Here is an 18,488-nt window from a genome sequence, read left to right as displayed (position 1 = left end):
TGGCTAGTCAGCTATTTTGTTTCAGCTGCCCTATTGTTTCTACATAATGTAAGCAAACATGGCGTCTTAAATATTGATCTGGTTACTGAAGTTAGTCATACTTTAGGACACAAAATGAACTGATAGTGTGGCGTCACTAGGTCGGGTGTCACCCGGTGTAGTAACAGAGGGTGTTACCCCCACCCACTCCAAAAATTTTGCATTCTCGATTCGGTGTTACCCCTCTACCATACTATTTCATTATATTAACGGAATAAAAGTTAAAACGGCGTGGCTGTAAGTTTTATTGGTGTCACCCCCTAAACCCCCCCCCCCCCCCCAACCTTCTCCCGAAACCGTCTGCTCACCACCGACTTGTTCCTCTACTGAATACCGACACATTAGTGTATTTCGTTGCATGTTTCGTGACAGCTACATCTTAGAGGTCGCGTATAAATGACGGCACACTCGTAGGGGGGAGGGGGTCCGTAATTTTGTGACGGTGTGTGATGAGTAATGTTAGAAAACCAATTTTAGCAGTTATTTCGCGATTTAGAAAACTGTTTTAATAAATTGTGATAGAAATTGATTAAAATACTCTATGTTGAGAGAGTTCAGACTAAATTTTGGAAAAAATTTCGATGTTTTAAGAAAAATTAAACTGCAATTTTGAGGGGGTTGTAGGCCGAGGTGTTACGTCATTTTAGGGGGCGGGGGGTCTGGCTTTTTTGTGACGATATGTGACGGAGGGGAGGGGGGGGGGAGGTAAAAATCGTCCAAAAAGCGTGACGTCATTTATGGATGATCCCTTAGAGGTCGCGCATAAATGACGTCACACTTGAGAGATTGGGACTTTTGGGACTAGGTACAAAGGGTGCAGGTAATTTTAGTTCTTGCATTTTCAAATAGTGCTTTCTAGACCGAATTTTAGCAGTTATCTCATTCTTATGTAAATTCTAATTTTTTTTTAAGTTGACAAATGCAAGTAATTTTGACAGGATCTGCAAAGAATGTCAAAGAAATGTATGTTTAAAAAATGTTAATATGTTGAGGAGGGGGGGGGGGAGCTAATACCGATGTAGGGGGTCTAACTTTTAGTGAACCAAGAGGGTGGAAAGATTTTTTTTAAAAGAGAAAACAACGTTTTCATCATAGATGACCTTTAAATCCTGATGAGCAAACTCATTATAATATTAGTTTTTAAATAACTTGCAAGACAAACACGACAAATATATCTAAGTGCTGGTGCTGGCTCACAACTTTGTACCCAGCATTTTCCGAATAGCGAATGGCTGTACCCTTCCCCCAGCCAGCACCCAAAGCGACAGAGTTCGAATCCTGGTAAGCCTGGGGGACACAGTGGAAGGCGCTGATGGTATAGACCATGTCAGCTCCGGGCGTCTTTATGTTTTGTATGACGTCATCTTCCAGGCCTATTTCAATCATTGCGTAATAACATCCGGGGCGGAGCAACCGGCGGATTTGTTCCAGACCTCGCTGGGGGTCGGGTAGATCATGGATGACGTCATTGGTCATCGCAAAATCGTATTTCCCATACATGTCTTCTGGGATGTTTAAGGCGTCAAGTTGGATCATCGTTAAATTTGTTAGGTTTAAAGATGACAGGGCTTCTCTCCCCTTTTCCAGATTTAAAGAGGAATACTCAGACGCTGGGGAAAAAAATAACTTCATTGTTATTATTTTTTAAAATGAAATAAGAAGTAAACTTTTTCTTAAATATATTCCAGCTTTTTTTTCACTTGGTTATGAAAAACTCTTAAGAAAGTGTTGGTGGAGTTTCAGTTGTGTAAATAATTCTAAAAGAATTGTATGTGATAAGGGGGTCATCCATAAATGACGTCACGCTTTTTTGGACAATTTTTACCTCCCCCCTCCCCTCCGTCACACGTCGTCACAAAAAGCCAGACCCCCCCCCCACTAAAATGACGTCACACCTCAACCTACAACCCCCCCTCAAAATTGCAGTTGAATTTCTTTTAAACATCGATATTTTTCCGAAATCTTGTCTAAACTATTACAATTTATTAAAACAGTTATCTAAAACGCGAAATAACGTCTAAAATTCGTTTTCTAACATTGCTTTTTATAATGCAAAAATGTGACGTCGCAACATCTGAACCCCCCCCCCCCTCCCCCTCATCACACATCGTCACAAAATTACGGACCCCCCCCCCCTCCCCCCTACGAGTGTGACATCATTTATGGATGACCCCTAGCGATATCCAAAAAAAAACCAAATTCCTGAACCTTAAAAAAAATTTCAACGTCAGTTACCTGCGCCATAATTCATCTTTTGTTTTGAGCTAAAAAAAAAAAAAAAAGACGCGAATTTTAAATTACCAGTAAAATTGCTTGCAGGGAACAGTTGTGCCATCCTCGAGATCAACGAACCCATTCCACTGCCTAGCTCAATCACGTTGATGCCCGTCTCTAAAAAAAAAAATTAAAAATATAAAAAAATTCGCTTGATTTCAAATGATTTTGTTAAAATTGTCAGGCATACTACAGCAGTATGATTAGCTTTATAGGAGGTTAACAATTTCGGCTTTCACGTAGTGTTTATTAACAAGCAGAAGATCAGTATGAGCATCAAGACATTGTTTCGTTTATGTCCTAGTCCTAATCATATACATGGCAATGGCCACGCCATGCTTGTCGTGGTTTTGTTGTTTGGGCCAAATTTCAAGAAAGTCTTTCCTTTAAAAAAAAACATTTAAAAGCTTTAACTGTAGAGGTGTTTATAGGCTATTTGTTTTATTATTAAGAAACAATTTTTGTAACACTCGTCACTGGGATTATTAACTGTACATCTACACCAGCCACAAGGGCTGAAAATCTAGTCACGTGGATTACCGTCTGTACATCTGCACCAGTCACCAGTATTATCGGCTGAAAATCTAGTCCCGTGGATTATCGTCTGTACATTTCAACTACACCATTCATGTGGGTTATCGTCTGTATATCTACACAAGTCATTAGGATTATCGTCTGTACATCTACACAAATGACTACGATTTGGTATGTTTTTCATCGTTTGATGGTCTTTTTACTGACGAATATTAGTTCTTCTTACAGCTATGAGATGAAGCAAAAGTAGGTCGTATTAGTGACAGTTTCGTGCATCATTCGACACAGCACTGGATATGATTTGTATGCAGAAAGTTTACGGCCATGATTAGTTACAGCATTTTTACTGTAAAATTACTGTAAAGGAGAACCGTGCAAAAATGCTTAGGCCTGTATATAGAGGTTTAAACTTGCACTAAAGATAATTTCCAGACTTAGTTTGATGAAGGGGGTAGGGATCCGGTAAAAAAAAATGTCTTTAATACTAGAGGGTAGTAGAGAGCAAACAATTTTGTTTTCTCTATAGAGTGAATGAACAGGTGATTGAATGAGTGAGTGATTGAATGAGTGGGTGAGTGAATGAGTGGGTGAGTGAATGAGCAGGTGAGTAGGTAAGTGAATGGGTGGGTGAGTGAATGGGTGAGTAGATCAGTGAATGGGTGGGTGATTGAATGAGTGGGTGAGTAGGTGAGTGAATGGGTGTGTGAGTAGGTGAGTGAATGGGTGTGTGAGTGAATGGGTGGGTGAGTGAATGAGTGGGTGAGTAGGTCAGTGAATGGGTGTGTGAGTGAATGGGTGGGTGAGTAGGTGAGTGAATGGGTGGGTGAGTGAATGAGTGGGTGAGTGAATGAGTAGCTGAGTGAATGAGTGGGTGAGTAGGTGAGTGAATGAGTGGGCGAGTGAGTGAATGAGTAGGTGAGTGAATGAGTGGGTGAGTGAATAAGTGGGTGAGAAGGTGAGTGAATGAGTGGGTGAGTGAATGAGTGAGTGGGTGAGTGAATGAATGAATGAGTGAATGAGTGAGTGGGTGAGTAGGTGAGTGAATGGGTGGGTGAGTAGGTGAGTGAATGGGTGGGTGAGTGAATGAGTAGCTGAGTGAATGAGTGGGTGAGTAGGTGAGTGAATGAGTGGGTGAGTGAATGAGTAGGTGAGTGAATAAGTGGGTGAGAAGGTGAGTGAATGAGTGGGTGAGTGAATGAGTGCGTGGGTGAGTGAATGAATGAATGAGTGAATGAGTGAGTGGGTGGGTGAGTGAGTGAATGAGTAGGTGAGTGAATGAGTGAGTGGGTGAGTGAATGAATGAGTGGGTGGGTGAGTGAATGAATGAGTGGGTGGGTGAGTGAGTGAATGAGTGGGTGAGTGAATGAGTGGGTGGGTGAGTGAATGAGTGAGTGAATGAGTTGATGAGCGGTTAAGTGAATGAGAAGGTGAGTGAATGAATGAGTGGGTGAGTGAATGAGTGGGTGAGTAGGTGATTAAATGAGAGGGTGAGTGAATGAGTGGGTGAGTGAATGAGTGGGTGAGTGAACGAGCAGGTGATTGAATGAGTGAATGAGTGGGTGAGTGAATGAGTGAGTGAGTGATTAAGTGAATGAGAAGGCGAGTGAATGAGCTAAAATGACGATTCACCCAGCTTCTCCTTCAGCCCCGGGACGTTGTCCAGCATGATGCTGATCTCTATACTTGACCGAGCCGAGCTGACCTGGTTCACGGTCATCATTGAGGTCAGTGTCTCGTTGTACGGCAACCCTGAAAGTGCCAGATTTAACTTATGTTGTTTTTTAATAGCTAGGGCCTTAAGCCGACAAGGTCATGTTATAAAAATTATTCGAAAAGGGTTGGTTTGAAACAAATCTCGAGGCCTGGTATGTTTTCCTGTCGATGTATTATTCAATTTGTGAAATTTGTTTGAAAAGAAAGCAAAGGAAGAGAATATTTGACTTAGGTTAGACAAATTAGTGTCACCAACTGACTGGCTAAGTGTACTCAATTAAATACTATAAAGAAAATAAAACGGGAGCAGGACACAGGTCATTTCCCCCATTGACATTACCCCCCCCCCAGTTGAAGTATTTTTTTATATATTTTATACAAATTCTATTTCGGGGGGGGGGGTGCTCCCTAAACTTAACATTGGATGTAACCAAAAGGTAATGTTAGGATTAGGACTAGCGATGGCGCCAGTGCTATGGTTGGGTTTAGATTAAGATTTAGGCTTTGGGGTCTGGAGTGAATATGCTTACTCGGCACTTTTTCAGCCACCCTATTTCGTTATCTATAGAATAAGTAGAGAAAATATAATGCTTATTCTGTCAGACCTTATTTTTTATTTCACTTTAATAAGTATGTTCAAGAGGGGTGTTATACAATGGGGTAATGGCAGGGGAGGGTCTAATGTACTAGATGCGCATGAAACCTCGAGACGGTGGTTTAATATATAGGTACAAAGCGACGTGTCAAGAAAGTAAATGAAGTAAAGTTTATGAATGTTGCTTGATCACTGCATATAAAGGGATAATGAGGTCAGCAGTATGACCAGCCGCTTTACACTCTCTAATGTAAGTCAGGTACCCATCAGAGCTGGGTGCTCATGGACATCCTACAGAAACGAGTCCAAGATCCGAACAAGAGACTTTCGGATAGCTGATGAGCGCTCTGCCACCCGTCCCATGTCTAAGACGGCAACAACTATAAAGTATAAAGACAAAAATTTCAAACTAAACTAAATCACTTTTTAGGGGTCATCCATAAATGACGTCACACTCGTAGGGGGGAGGGAGGGGGGAGGGGGTTCAGATGTTGCGACGTCACATTTTTGCATTATAAAAAAGCTATGTTAGAAAACGAATTTTAGACGTTGTTTCGCGTTTTAGATAACTGTTTTAATAAATTGCAATAGTTTAGACAAGATTTTAGAAAAATATCGATGTTTTAAAAAAATTCAACTGCAATTTTGAGGATGGTTGTAGGTTGAGGTGTGACGTCATTTTAGGGGGATGGGGTCATGCTTTTTGTGACGACGTGTGACGGAGGGGGGGGGGAGGTAAAAATCGTCAAAAAAGCGTGACGTCAATTATGGATGACCCCTTATACAAAGATAGAAAAACAATAAAATAGCACATTAACTAAGACAGTAATAAAAAAAAAGTTCATTAGACTGCACATGAAGTACATATTAGTAAAGCTATACCGTATGGCCCGTCTTTCTTTATACACTTCATCATTGGCTCATATCGTACAGAGAGGGACGCTAGGAAACCAAGATACGGCATGCTGTCGCCAATAAAAATGGAACCCTTCTCCTTATCAATGGTGTAGTAGTAAACATCGCCAACCCGCTCCACCTCGACAATGTTCGCACACGACAGGCTCTTCAGGAGTTCTCTCACATACCTGCCAACAACATACAATTGTTTTTAATATTCAGCCATTGTCAAGGCTATTGTATCCTTAGTCACTACACCAGAAAGTGAGGGGGGCGCCTTTTATGCTTTTACTTTCAATAAGCATCATTTTTTAAAATTAGAAATCAAGCACGTATGTTCGATAATAATGGAAGATCTTGCATGGGTGTGTCACGACACGTAAGTGATATTATACACAGAGGCGTTACAATGAGGTGTGGGGGCGTAGACTGTACCTAGTGACAGAGGCGTAGCGACCCTTCCCGGCGCCCGGGGACAAACTTTTCGATTTGCACCCCCCTCGAGATTTTGATTTGCACACCCCCCTCAAACTTTCGATTTGCATCCCCCCCTCGAGATTTTCATTTGCACCCCCCCCCCCTCAAACTTTCAATCTACTTTTCCAACCCATTTTGGCGCCCCCTAAGCTCGGCGCCCGGGGACATATGTCCCCCCCCCGCCCCCCCCCCCCCCCCTCGCTACGCTACTGCCTAGTGACACCTTTCAACGGGATGACACCAAAACAAAATACGACACCAAATTGCCTCTAATTTTAGTCTATCATACATTTAATCGTTGGTGGTAGGGGTGGCACCCTCGGACACCGCACCGGGTGTAACCTGACCTAGTGACGTCACTGATAATACCCATTCAACACCATTTAACATAATAACGAGGATTATACTATAGTATAAAAACACTATTTCATTACTCGATACATCGATTTTTAAAAATATGTTTCTAATTTCGGAATAGGTATTAGAATGTGCCTATTAGTGAATATCTACTGAAGAACAAACGTGAGGATTTTTTTTTGAGTGTGAATATTTTCTTTCTGTAGCCAAACCTACCTCTCTTTCAGTTGCTTTGCATCCGCAACTTCCTGTGACGTCATTGGCGTGTCCGTTAGAACAAGAACCTCCAAAATCCCCAACTCGTAAGCCATTGATAGAGAAAATCCCACCACGCCTTGGTGGATGATGTCCCCCACTTTGTCTTTCAGAGATTTGTTTTCACAGCCAGCCATCTTGTAGTTCTGCAAAATTTAATTTGTGTATCAACCAGCTCGGATATGACCAAGAGGTGCTGACCGTGCTTCTCTCGTTTTTTCTACGTCATTTCTTTTGCGATGACACATATGCACCTTACGCATTAGTAGCTAGACAATAAGATGGTTGGTCAGACCAGAGTTTCTTCCAGGCATCTCTTCGGGGGGCTCTTCCCCCACCCCTCCCCCGAAGAAAGTCTACCGGCCCCCTCCCCCCCCCCCCGAACGAAATGGAATTTATATAGAAGATATATACTTTTACCAGTGCCCCCCCCCCCCCCAAATATCTAGTGCACCCCCTAGAGAAAAAAGTCTGGAAGAAACACTGGGTCAGCCACAATCAGTAGACCAGTCAGTCAGGTGTTTAGAGTCAGGTAGTCAATCCAAACTCAGGAGTTTAGCGTTAGCCTGGAAGTCTTTGATTAATATAGTCGATTCGTTAGCCTTGTTTTATGTGTGGGAGTACGTCAGAATTACGATTTTTTTTATGACAATGGAATTATAGATAAGAGATACACAGAGATAGGTATATACAAATATAGGACAGTGCTGTCAAACGGTAGAGAATTCAGCTGCTAAAGCCTGGGTCTCGAGTTCGAATCTCGGTTCGGACTCGGGACTGAAGGACGATCCTGACTCACCCAAACTCTGAAGGGTACCTGACTCACGCTAGAGAAACAACGGCGATTGGGCAGCGAGCTATCCGTTCATACACCAAGATCATTGAAACAGATTATCTCTACTTCATCTGACCCGTAGCTTGTAACGAATAGGAGAAAAAAAAACTGTTATGCGCTGTAAACATGGAGATCAGGTGTTGTGTAATTTATGTTGTGATAAAAACAATTGTCACACAGGGTGACCTGCTATATCCGACCTGCTAACACCAGTACCTTGATCTACTTATTGTTAGCGCCACACAATACACAAGAGATGTGTGTGACCTTCACATTCATCTGTCTGCCTGAGATAAAACGCCACGTGTACTGAGGGAAATTTTTAGTCACGTATTGTGACGTAGGCAAATGCTTACAGTAAATTGTTAAAGTAAGCTGACTGGGCATTTTACGGCTTCGAAAAAATCTTAGACAAGCTGAGTAAACAATTGATTTTTACAACATACTAGGAAAATAATTCAATGTAGGCTACATACAGGCATATTTTCCAGTGTTTCTTCCAGACTTTTTTCTCCGGGGGGGCACTTGAAATCTTCGGGGGGGCGGGTAAACTTTCTTCGGGGGGGCGGACACTGTTAAAAGTATATATTTTCTATATAAATTATATAAATTTCATTTCGTTCGGGGGGGGCGGTAAAAATTTTTCGGGGGGGGGCGGTAAACTTTCTTCGGGGGGGCGGACACTGTTAAAAGTATATATTTTCTATATAAATTATATAAATTTCATTTCGTTCGGGGGGGGCGGTAAAAATTTTTCGGGGGGGCGGTAAACTTTCTTCGGGGGGGCGGACACTGTTAAAAGTATATATTTTCTATATAAATTATATAAATTTCATTTCGTTCTGGGGGGCGGTAAAAATTTTTCGGGGGGGCTTCGCCCCCCCGAAGAGATGCCTGGAAGAAACTCTGATATTTTCTAAGATAAAACGTTTAAGTAAATTAAATTTTAAAAAACATGCGATGTAGGCGAACGTCATTGTTTAATATTACAACATAGGCTTAATACTTAATATAGCGTGTGTAATTGATTACTGGAATTTTCTTTAAATGTAGGTCTTACATAGTAAATATAGTCTCAATTCTAACAAACAACCGAACATTCGTTCTTCATTCATTGCGAATTTAGATAGCTATTTGGATCCGAGTTATTATACAGGGCGAATAGGAAAATACAAAACAGCTACTCGCCTGGGTATCACATTAACTAGAGCTCGTTGTTAACGACTTGAGCGAGGCCAATGTCTGTCGACTGTATCTGGCCACTATGGCTGTACTGGCCTAGATCTCTGTCGCCGGAATGCTGTGCAGCCCACAAAATAACAATTAACATAAACAATGTCCACGCTTACAATATATATGTACGACCAATACTCTCTAGCCAATGGCGTAGGCAGGGTGTGTTAAGTGGGTGGCTAGACCCCCATATTCCACAAAATCGCAGCCGTCCCATATTAAGATATATATTGACAAATCAAAACTAATATCTATATATATAATTCTCTTCTGGGATCAGTTAGAAAACAAGCTGCAAGCGCCTCCTTGCAGTCCCCTCTCTTTCTCTCTATCACTATCACTACCACCCCCCCCCCACCCCACCCCCACATTGTCTGGTGAGCTGTGCTCACGCTGTTTACATTTTACAATCATAGAGACGGGTTTGGTGACGGCTATTAGGGGCAGATAATTTAGTTTGAAACGATTTTAAACTTAGAGGAGGTAACCAAGAGGAGGCTGCTTTCACGTGGGGGGGGGGGGGGGTTAGTGTTTTTAAGCAAATATTTTCAGTGGCAGCATTGGTACTGTCGAATTCACAAATTATAAATTACTGAAAAGTAGAAAAAAAAACAACTAAATAGCAGCGTATGATACGCAGCGGGTCGGCTCGTTTCTTATAATCGTTATGGTGTACAGAAGTACCTCCGGATACGAGTTTAATTCGCTCAGAAACTTAGCTCGTAGTCTAGTTCAAATTACTTGCATCTCAAGGCAATTTTACCTATCGAAATTAATTTAAATGCCACTAATCAGAGTTTCTTCCAGGCATCTCTTCGGAGGGGGGGGGGGGGCAAAGCCCCCCCCCCCCGAAATTTTTTTACCGCCCCCCCCCCCCCGAACGAAATGAAATTTATATAATTTATATAGAAAATATATACTTTTAACAGTGTCCACCCCCCCCCCAAAGAAAGTCTACCGCCCCCCCCCCCCGAAAATTTCAAGTGCCCCCCCCCCCCCGGAGAAAAAAGTCTGGAAGAAACACTGCTACTAATCCGTTTGATTGCAATCGGATGAACAGTGTCAAACCTCAATTGACTTATGTTTTTGTAGGCGCCACCCCTACGAATTTGAAAAAAAATTTCCCGCAGAAAACTCCAGAGGAGTATTCTAAACAACTTCACAAAGTTTCATGGCGATGTGATGAAAGTTGTAGTGTAATGCATAAATGAGAAACTGACTGACACACACGCACATACATTGCTTTATATATATTTATAGATAGATAGAAGATAGATAGATATATGAATATAGGCTTTTATATATATATATATATATATATATATATATATATATATATATATATATATATATATATATATATATATATATATATATATATATGTGTGTGTGTGTGTGTGTGTGTGTGTGTGTGTGTGTACATATGTGTAGGCATATTTGCAGCTGCATTACTGTATTATACACCGTCAAAGTTAAGAATATGGACTGCTTCTTTAATAAATTTTGACATCAAAATACAAATTGTTTAGGGACGGTGACAGGTAAAAAGCGTCCCCAAACTTTCTAATTGGGGTGAGGGGGGGGGGGCTTTTTTGACAACGTGAAAAACTGCATATATAAATGTAAGCGCAAAATCGATTATCAGCCCCGGGCACCGGAACGGGTCGCTACGCCTCTGTCACTAGTTTGTCCTGTAGTATCAACATGCGGATTATTTACAAAAAAAATGCTGGAATGATATGGCAGGTATCAGTCTACTAGTCTTGACTAACTGGAAGAACTGCGGGAGCAGTGTTTCTTCCAGACTTTTTTCTCCGGGGGGGGGGGGGGCACTTGAAATTTTCGGGGGGGGGGGGCGGTAGACTTTCTTCGGGGGGCGGACACTGTTAAAAGTATATATTTTCTATATTAATTATATAAATTTCATTTCGTTCCCCGAAGAGATGCCTGGAAGAAACTCTGTGCGGGAGTCTTCTTAAGTATTTATTGCTACATTTTTAAAAAAAATGCTTTTTGTTTGTTAGACTGACAAATAAGATTAAGATGGCTTCGCCATTATTATTTTGAAGTTGCCTCCCTTTGGTATTTTCTCGAGTTTAAAACTCTGCTGTGTACTGCGTACTACTGCGTAGCTCTAGACTCTAGATTAGATCTAGACTATATCTAGGCTCTAGAAATCTAGATCAAAATCTATCTAGACTTGATGTTACTCTCCACTCTAAATATATTGAGTCTATTCTGATGTATGTTCATTAATTTAAATTTTAACTTAAGTAAACTTTAGTTAGTTTCATGTCGCACTACAAACTACACTTAAACTCTAAACTCTAAGAGTCTAAACTACACTTGACTACACGGTACGTAGTACGTAGATCTACTACTAGATCTACTAGTCTATCGTTTTAGGTCTTAGGTACGTGTAAAATCGCCCGTGACTAGTAATGTGAAAAACAGGTGACTCCTTAAATTTTAATAATTATTTCACATTTTGAGGAGGATTTATGTTTTGAAAAATACAAAAATGTTTCCTTGTTTTATTTACTCCTTTAGGCCTATGTAGTAACTATGTACCAGTTTTTAAGCAATTGAATTAAAACTTTTCAGTAATAAATGAAGACTAGCGATGTTTCCAACAGATGCAACCATGTTCATTTACGATAACAGCCATCTTGTTTATTTTTTTATTGTAAACTTATACAGCGAAAGATTCAGGGGGAGCCACTCTAACTTACAGATGGCCGCTTTTTATATAGCAAATCCTGCTCGCAAACACTGCTGTTTAAAGTTAATTTCTTGCCTATATACTAGATCTCTATATTGATATATTTAGCCATTGATTTAATGATTTAGATTTATTATTCATTTATCTATAATATTTGACACAATATACTTCTATTAAATTAAAGCCTTGACAATGAGGTAACTTTTTCGTACATTACAAGCCGCGGGCGATTTTATGTACCTAAAATGATAGATTACCCACTACACTAAGTACTAGATCTACTAGAATCTAGATCTAGATTTCTACTAGATCTACACTCACTAATGAAAATATCTTTATCTGCATACTCTAATTTATGCACAATTCCTCAGCAATTCATGAACTATTAATAGATCTTGTTGTTTTAATAAATATGTTTATGTAACTTGCTTTCATTAACTAAACCTTACAATTTTTCTTAAAATTTATACATTTCAGAAGAATTTTAAATGATTTTTTAATATGGACATGGAAGTCGACATGACAGAAAACATCAACTTTTCTAAGGATGATACACTACTGTTAAGACCAGTTGATACAAATCACAGTCCATCATCCAGCAAGGATGAATATAATGACTTTTCTCTTGGATTCATAGGGCCTAAACTTGTGAATACAGACATAGATGGAGGGCCACTTTTAATGGAAGTTGTTTCAGCAGTAGATACCTTAAGTGAAATGGAATATACCCCACATAGTATCAGATCTAAAAATGAGAACAAAGACTTAGAAAATGATTTATTTACAGAAATACATGAGGCAGATGAACATGTATCTAAACATCAAACAGTTCTAGAAGATTTTACTTTAACAGAACTTGTGGCTGTCAGAACTATTTTAAGTGAAAATGAAGAAAGTGATAATAGACCTCTTGAAATTGAGAGTTGTGAAATAACAAAAAGTCAAACTGTACCAGAAAATGATTTACCTGAAAAAGAACATGATGCATTTAAGAAAAAATTTGAAAAACGCAAGCCATCTAATAAGACTGTATCTTCTTGTCGTACGCCACATGATACTGAGGTTAGCACTTTAAAGAAAAAGGTAAACCGCAGATCATCTCATGACAAGATTGTATCTCCTATTGTTAAGCCATTAGATGTTGTTTTATCAAATATGTGTGATAAAAGCATGAATAAAGGCACTAAGAGCCATATTCCTTCAAATACTTTTTCCTTAACATCTAAGGATGAAAATTTTAATGTTCGTGAGGACGATAAAAGAGGTACAAGAATAAGTAAATTTATGGGATATGAAAAACTACCCCAACTTATAATTAAACTCAAGCGCTGCGATTCCCTCGTTGGTATTAAAGTCCTGAGACTAGAAGAAACTTATAATAATTCCTTGCAGTTAAATAACTCAGTAGCCCCTGTTGAGACAAGAACACGCCTTTCAAAAGGTAAAGTAACTGATGCAACTACTGTTAAAGATAATAGAGACAATCTTTCAACCAACACAGGAGTAATCACAACAGAGAAACTTGAGCACACAGATCAACTAGCTCAAAGCGAAGAACAAACTGATTTAGTAAGGAGAAGAGGGCGTCCTAGAAAATTATTCAAACAAGAAAAACCGTTTCAAATTCCAAGAAAAAGAGGACGGCCTAAGAAAATAATTGATAACGCTCAGGCGGAGAAATCAGATGACATAAACTTACCCATTAAAATGTCTAAAGTTGCTAATGTCTATTCTTTCAACGAGTTTACAACATTGAAAAAGTCTGGTAATCCTAAAAGCAGTGAAACTAGCTCACCCACTGAAGCCTGTTCTTCAAGTGAGAAAGTCCACTCTGATAAACCATTTGTAAAGAGGAAGAAAACTAGCTCATCTACTGATACCTGCTCATCCAGCGAGAAAGTTCACCCCGATAAACTTTTTGTAGAGAGGAAGAAAAGAGGTCGTCCAAAAAAAATTGGACAGCAACATTCACATGGTTTGACTTTTAGTAAAATTGAAAAAAACAAAAAATTGTTCAACAGAAATGCTAGCACTACTGCTGTCAGAAAATCTAAACTAAAAGCAAAAGGTCTTTCAAGATCACAGTTAGTTTTAAACATGACAACCCTGTTTAACAACAAACGTATGTTGCGTAAGTCTTTGTTGACTCAAGGTAGGCAGTTGCGTCCCAAGTCTGAAATACCTAAACAAAGTGTTGACATAAATAAACAGAAACAAGCTACTGTGACTAAAGAAAAAACTAAAAAACTTAATTCTCTATCCCCCCCTCACAATCCAACACAACCCATATTAGAAATAGACAGAGACCCTGAAGTAGATATAGAAACAGTGATGAATTTTGAAGCTGAGAAGTCAAAGGAAAGGGAGCTATTAAAAACCAGAAGGCAACCATCAAGAGGCAGATTTGCTTCAAGTAGAAGGCAGCGAGCAGCAGAAGACACATCACCTTATCCAGTATCTTTGGTTTATGTCAAGCCCACCATATTGAAACAATGTGATTTAACCCACCCCTGTTGTAAAAAAAATGATGTGAGTAAAGTAGATCAGGGCACTCAGTGGGAAAACATTTTTAGTGACCAACCAGTACCAGTCTTGTATGCAGGTACTTTTAACTTAAGCTCTAAAGTCCAGGTGGAGACAAATTTTGTGAACAGTCTCCCAAAAAATTCTGCACCTTCTTTGCAAGTAGTGCAAGTGCAAGGTTCCCACTATGGGCAAAAGCAAAGTTTATCAAATAGTTCAATGACTTCCATGCAGTGTTTTAAAATTGGCCCAGCAAAAAATCTTGTTAACAGTCCCATGTCTTCTTTACCAAAACCTCAATTAGAGCAAATGAACAGTCCAACAAGCAGTAGCACTTCTCCCATGCCAAATTCTAATCCTGAGGTAAATCATGGTGTGAATTCATTACGGTACATTCTACCAAAGCATCAAGCCATGGAAAATCTGGATTTTGTCAGCACTCAGTTGAGCCTACCAAATGAGCTGCACCAAAGTTCTCAAGTTGTCCAAGCTGGACAATTTTACACAGCAGTACAGGTACCATTTAACATGGGACAGGGAACTGAAGGCACACAGCCTAGTAGTGTATATCTAATGCCATCTTCAAATGTTATTGGTGACACAATGGCAGTTTCTAACACCCCAGCTATGTCACTAGCCTATCATTTGCAAAAGCCTTGTGTCACTCCTAATATTAACCAGCAGCCTAGCTGTGTATATCTAATGCCATCTTCAAATGTTATTGGTGACACAATGGCACTTTCTAACACCCCAGCTATATCATTAGGCTATCAGTTGCAACAGCCTTGCGCCACTCCTAATATCAGCCAGAGTCCAATACACACTCAACTTTTGCCCACTTCTAGAGTGAATATGAATTCTCTATTTCACACATTTAGATACAAGGGTACTAGAGGTCGCAAGTCCAAAGGGAATAGAGGTAGGCCAGCAAAGCGTAAAATACCTAAAGAGGTTAAGAGAAAAGAATCCAAGACTGTTCCTTTCACACCAAATAACACTGCTGAAAGCTTCATGTCCACTGATAATGTAACAACAAATAGTTCAGCAGATAGTCTCATGTTAGCTACCACTTCATCAGCAAATACCACTCCAGACAACTTCCTTTTCATTGACAGTTTGACAGCAAATACCTATGAGGATAGGTTAATGCCAAGCTATGACAGCAGGCCTGTTGCAGATATTTCTGAAGCTGGCAGCAACACTATAAACAATGAATCTTTACAGAATTTGGATGCTCCTTTTCCAGATACCAATGCTTTAGTGCAGCCAGACTCTCTTGAATGTATTTTTATTGACTAAAACTATCATTAATTTTGTTTTTTTTTATTTTTGATAATTTTATAATTCTCTACAATTTTTACTCAATGAAGCATACAATATTTGTTTTAAATGTTTTCAAACAAGTAATTACTTTTATCATGTTTTGACCTTTTTAGTGTAGGAAATGCAAGGGAACATTTATAATCACTCTGAAGTACTTATATCTAATAACACTCATCACATACCCTTAGTCTCAGATTTGTTAATGGTTATAATTTTTGGAAATAAAAAACTGTTGATGGTTTAAATGTGTATATCATCCTTTACCACATAAATAGGCCCTATGTCTGTTTAGGCATCAGATTTTTTATGTTTATTTTAAATTTGATTTGAGCTTCAAGTGTTTATACGTAAAAAAAAAACTCTTCTGAGGTTAATTCATTCAGTTGTAAAAATACATTGAAAATATGTGTACAATTTTTGTCATAATTACAAACCTCTGTGTATGCACTATGGATGTAATGTGTAAAATAGTCCATTGGTCGACCCTTTTTTTGTTTTACATTGCTGTCATTGTTGAGTCTGAGATTAATACACATATTTATATCTCCACTTTTTACTCCCTATTAGTGTTGCTGTGATAGGGCTTCATCTTTTCATACCATTATCAACCTTTATGGGCGTTCCACTACCAATATCCCTTCTTATACTACTTATAGGTTAACACTTGGTCACATACAGCGTGAATATACTTGACCTGATACTAATTTCTTTCTATTTGAGTCTTTATTCAAACCATTGCTATCATCAGTCTAGTATTCGAGTGGACTAGTCATTGACAGGACCCAGATTACCTCTCACATCAACAGTATAACTATAAGTTATACTCACTATGGCAACAACATTCTTTTTACCTTCTATGTCACTTTTTTGTTTAATATGCGTAACACTTCGATTAGTTTATTTTACACTCATACTAACATTCATTTGCACCAATTTATGCTCATAGAACATGCATCCTAACGATTGTAGGAAAAAAAGTCACAGGAAAAAAAAACACAGGAAAAAAAAACACAGAAAAAAAGTCACAGGAAAAAAAGTCACAGGAAAAAAAGTCACAGGAAAAAAAGTCACAGGAAAAAAAGTCACAGGAAAAAAAGTCACAAATATATATTTGCATGATATTTGTTAATACTTTTATGTATTACATATTTAGAGAGTGCAAATAAACTTAGGATTAATTAAATGAATGTAATGTATGTAGGCTGTATACGCATAGAAATTTTTATAATTCATCTAAAAATATTTATTATGAAGTATATAGATTGTAATTATTTTAAACTTAAGATTAGTAGCATTTAATAGAATGCTCTAAAGTCCACGTTTTTCATCGTGTTTTTTTAAAATACCAATATTAAATTACCGTGAAATGGTAAGTTCATCTGACTTGCTGCCCTCAACTCATTGCAACAATAGTTATGTTTAGTTCAACCACCTTTACTGCCCACATTTATCACGCTCATTACATAACAAAACTGAGGATCAAAACAGAAAGCCGACAAGGTTCAAATGCTGTCATTGACGCATAACGTCAACACACAAAATATGTTCGGACAATGCGTACTGAGGAGAGGCCGACCAGAGAGTAGCCTACGGCAAAATGTGCCTAAATTTCTTTTATAATTAACTTTTCTACCGCGTATTTAACTAAATACGTAACAAAAGTTGAGATTGTTGTGTTAATTATCATAGAGTATTTTTACTTACAATTGTTATAAATCATAATGCTTTTAACGTTTATAAATAATTTATGCTATCAAAAAATACAACCCACAACAATAAACATACAAAATTTTACAATTCTTAACAAATTAATAAAAATATTTCTAAAAAGATTTTTGTGACTTTTTTTCTGTGACTTTATTTCTGTGACTTTTTTTCCGATAAAATTTTTCCACTGTGACTTTTTTTCTGTGACTTTTTTTCCTAGCAAAAACTGTGACTTTTTTTCTGTGTTTTTTTTTCCTGTGACTTTTTTTCCGTTTACCCATCCTAACACCCCCCCCCCCCCTCCAATCTGGACATTTACAAAAAAAATTCAATAGGCCTGTTATTTATAGTATACTATTCAATAAATAAAACAAATTTAAAAAAGTCTTTATAATAAATTATAATAACAAGCTTTTAAATGCACTGAAAATAGAAAAATAAAACAAGTTAAGTTTCTTTAATAAAATCTTTGGTTGCTCATGAGATCTTACATATTTTTAGCAACCAAAGCTTTTATTTTTTAAAATTGTTTTATTTTCCAATTTTCAGTGCATTTAAAAACTTATTATAAAGTTTTTTATATTTGTTTTATTTTAAACTTTTTAGCAATAGAGTGGTTGCACACACGTGATAATTTTAAGTCAAAGCTACATAGGCTACAACTAAAAATATTTGGTTTAAAAAAAATCTGTGGCATGTGTTCACTGAAAGACCATTGTCTGCCCCTTCTCAATTCCAGTGGCCATTTTCATGTGTGAATGAAATAATTTGTCAACAGTTCACAAATGACAGCAAGCTGATTAATTGTTAGTTCTTAATCTTATCTCTACCTAGTTTCAAAGTAGTTAAATTAATATTTAATGTCTTAGATAAATCAGTTGACAGCAAAAAATGTTCATTAAAACCCAACCAGTAGCTTGTGATCTAAAAGATAATCTGCCCCTACCTAGTTTGAGAAAGTATCCAACCTTGATAAACAGGTCACACACTTTGGTCAAGTGATT

General features: G+C 38.3%; 2 protein-coding genes across 4 annotated transcripts; one reads left to right on the top strand and one right to left on the bottom strand.

Annotated features, from left to right (window-relative positions):
- Window positions 1–319: 319 nt before the first annotated feature.
- On the bottom strand, window positions 320–9,290 carry LOC131930829 (S-adenosylmethionine-dependent methyltransferase Rv2258c). 3 transcript variants are annotated; one of them, XM_059287460.1, is made up of 6 exons: window positions 9,165–9,290; window positions 7,103–7,287; window positions 6,038–6,240; window positions 4,477–4,596; window positions 2,341–2,430; window positions 320–1,649 (listed from the first exon to the last, which is right to left on the bottom strand). In XM_059287460.1, the coding sequence occupies exons 2-6, from the start codon at window positions 7,276–7,278 to the stop codon at window positions 1,180–1,182; spliced, it is 1,059 nt and encodes a 352-aa protein (XP_059143443.1). In that variant the 5' UTR covers window positions 7,279–7,287; window positions 9,165–9,290; the 3' UTR covers window positions 320–1,179. The 3 variants fall into 3 exon arrangements, with proteins under 3 accessions (XP_059143443.1, XP_059143445.1, XP_059143444.1); XM_059287462.1 differs by lacking the exon at window positions 9,165–9,290 and adding an exon at window positions 8,177–8,198; XM_059287461.1 differs by lacking the exon at window positions 9,165–9,290 and adding an exon at window positions 7,968–8,054.
- A 2,066-nt stretch (window positions 9,291–11,356) lies between these two features.
- LOC131930827 (uncharacterized) lies at window positions 11,357–16,732 on the top strand. The gene is made up of 2 exons (XM_059287454.1): window positions 11,357–11,452; window positions 12,409–16,732. Exon 2 carries the CDS (start codon window positions 12,433–12,435, stop codon window positions 15,751–15,753), a length of 3,321 nt encoding a protein of 1,106 aa, XP_059143437.1. The 5' UTR covers window positions 11,357–11,452; window positions 12,409–12,432; the 3' UTR covers window positions 15,754–16,732.
- Window positions 16,733–18,488: the final 1,756 nt, after the last annotated feature.

This window comes from Physella acuta, unplaced genomic scaffold (assembly GCF_028476545.2).
Source record: "Physella acuta isolate Inbredline_101_S28 unplaced genomic scaffold, ASM2847654v3 ptg001856l, whole genome shotgun sequence".
Classification (NCBI taxonomy): Eukaryota; Metazoa; Mollusca; class Gastropoda; family Physidae; genus Physella; species Physella acuta.
This window is presented reverse-complemented; position numbering and strand designations above follow the sequence as displayed.

Coding starts and splice junctions, on each gene's coding strand:
- LOC131930827 (XM_059287454.1), top strand. CDS start 12,433: ATGGACATGGAAGTCGACATGACAGAAAACATCAACTTTTCTAAGGAT.
- LOC131930829 (XM_059287460.1), bottom strand. CDS start 7,278: ATGGCTGGCTGTGAAAACAAATCTCTGAAAGACAAAGTGGGGGACATC. Junction 4,597..6,037: donor AAAGAAAGACGGGCCATACG/GTATAGCTTTAC, acceptor TGGCACTTTCAG/GGTTGCCGTACAACGAGACA. Junction 2,431..4,476: donor GGGGCTGAAGGAGAAGCTGG/GTGAATCGTCAT, acceptor TTTTTTTTTTAG/AGACGGGCATCAACGTGATT.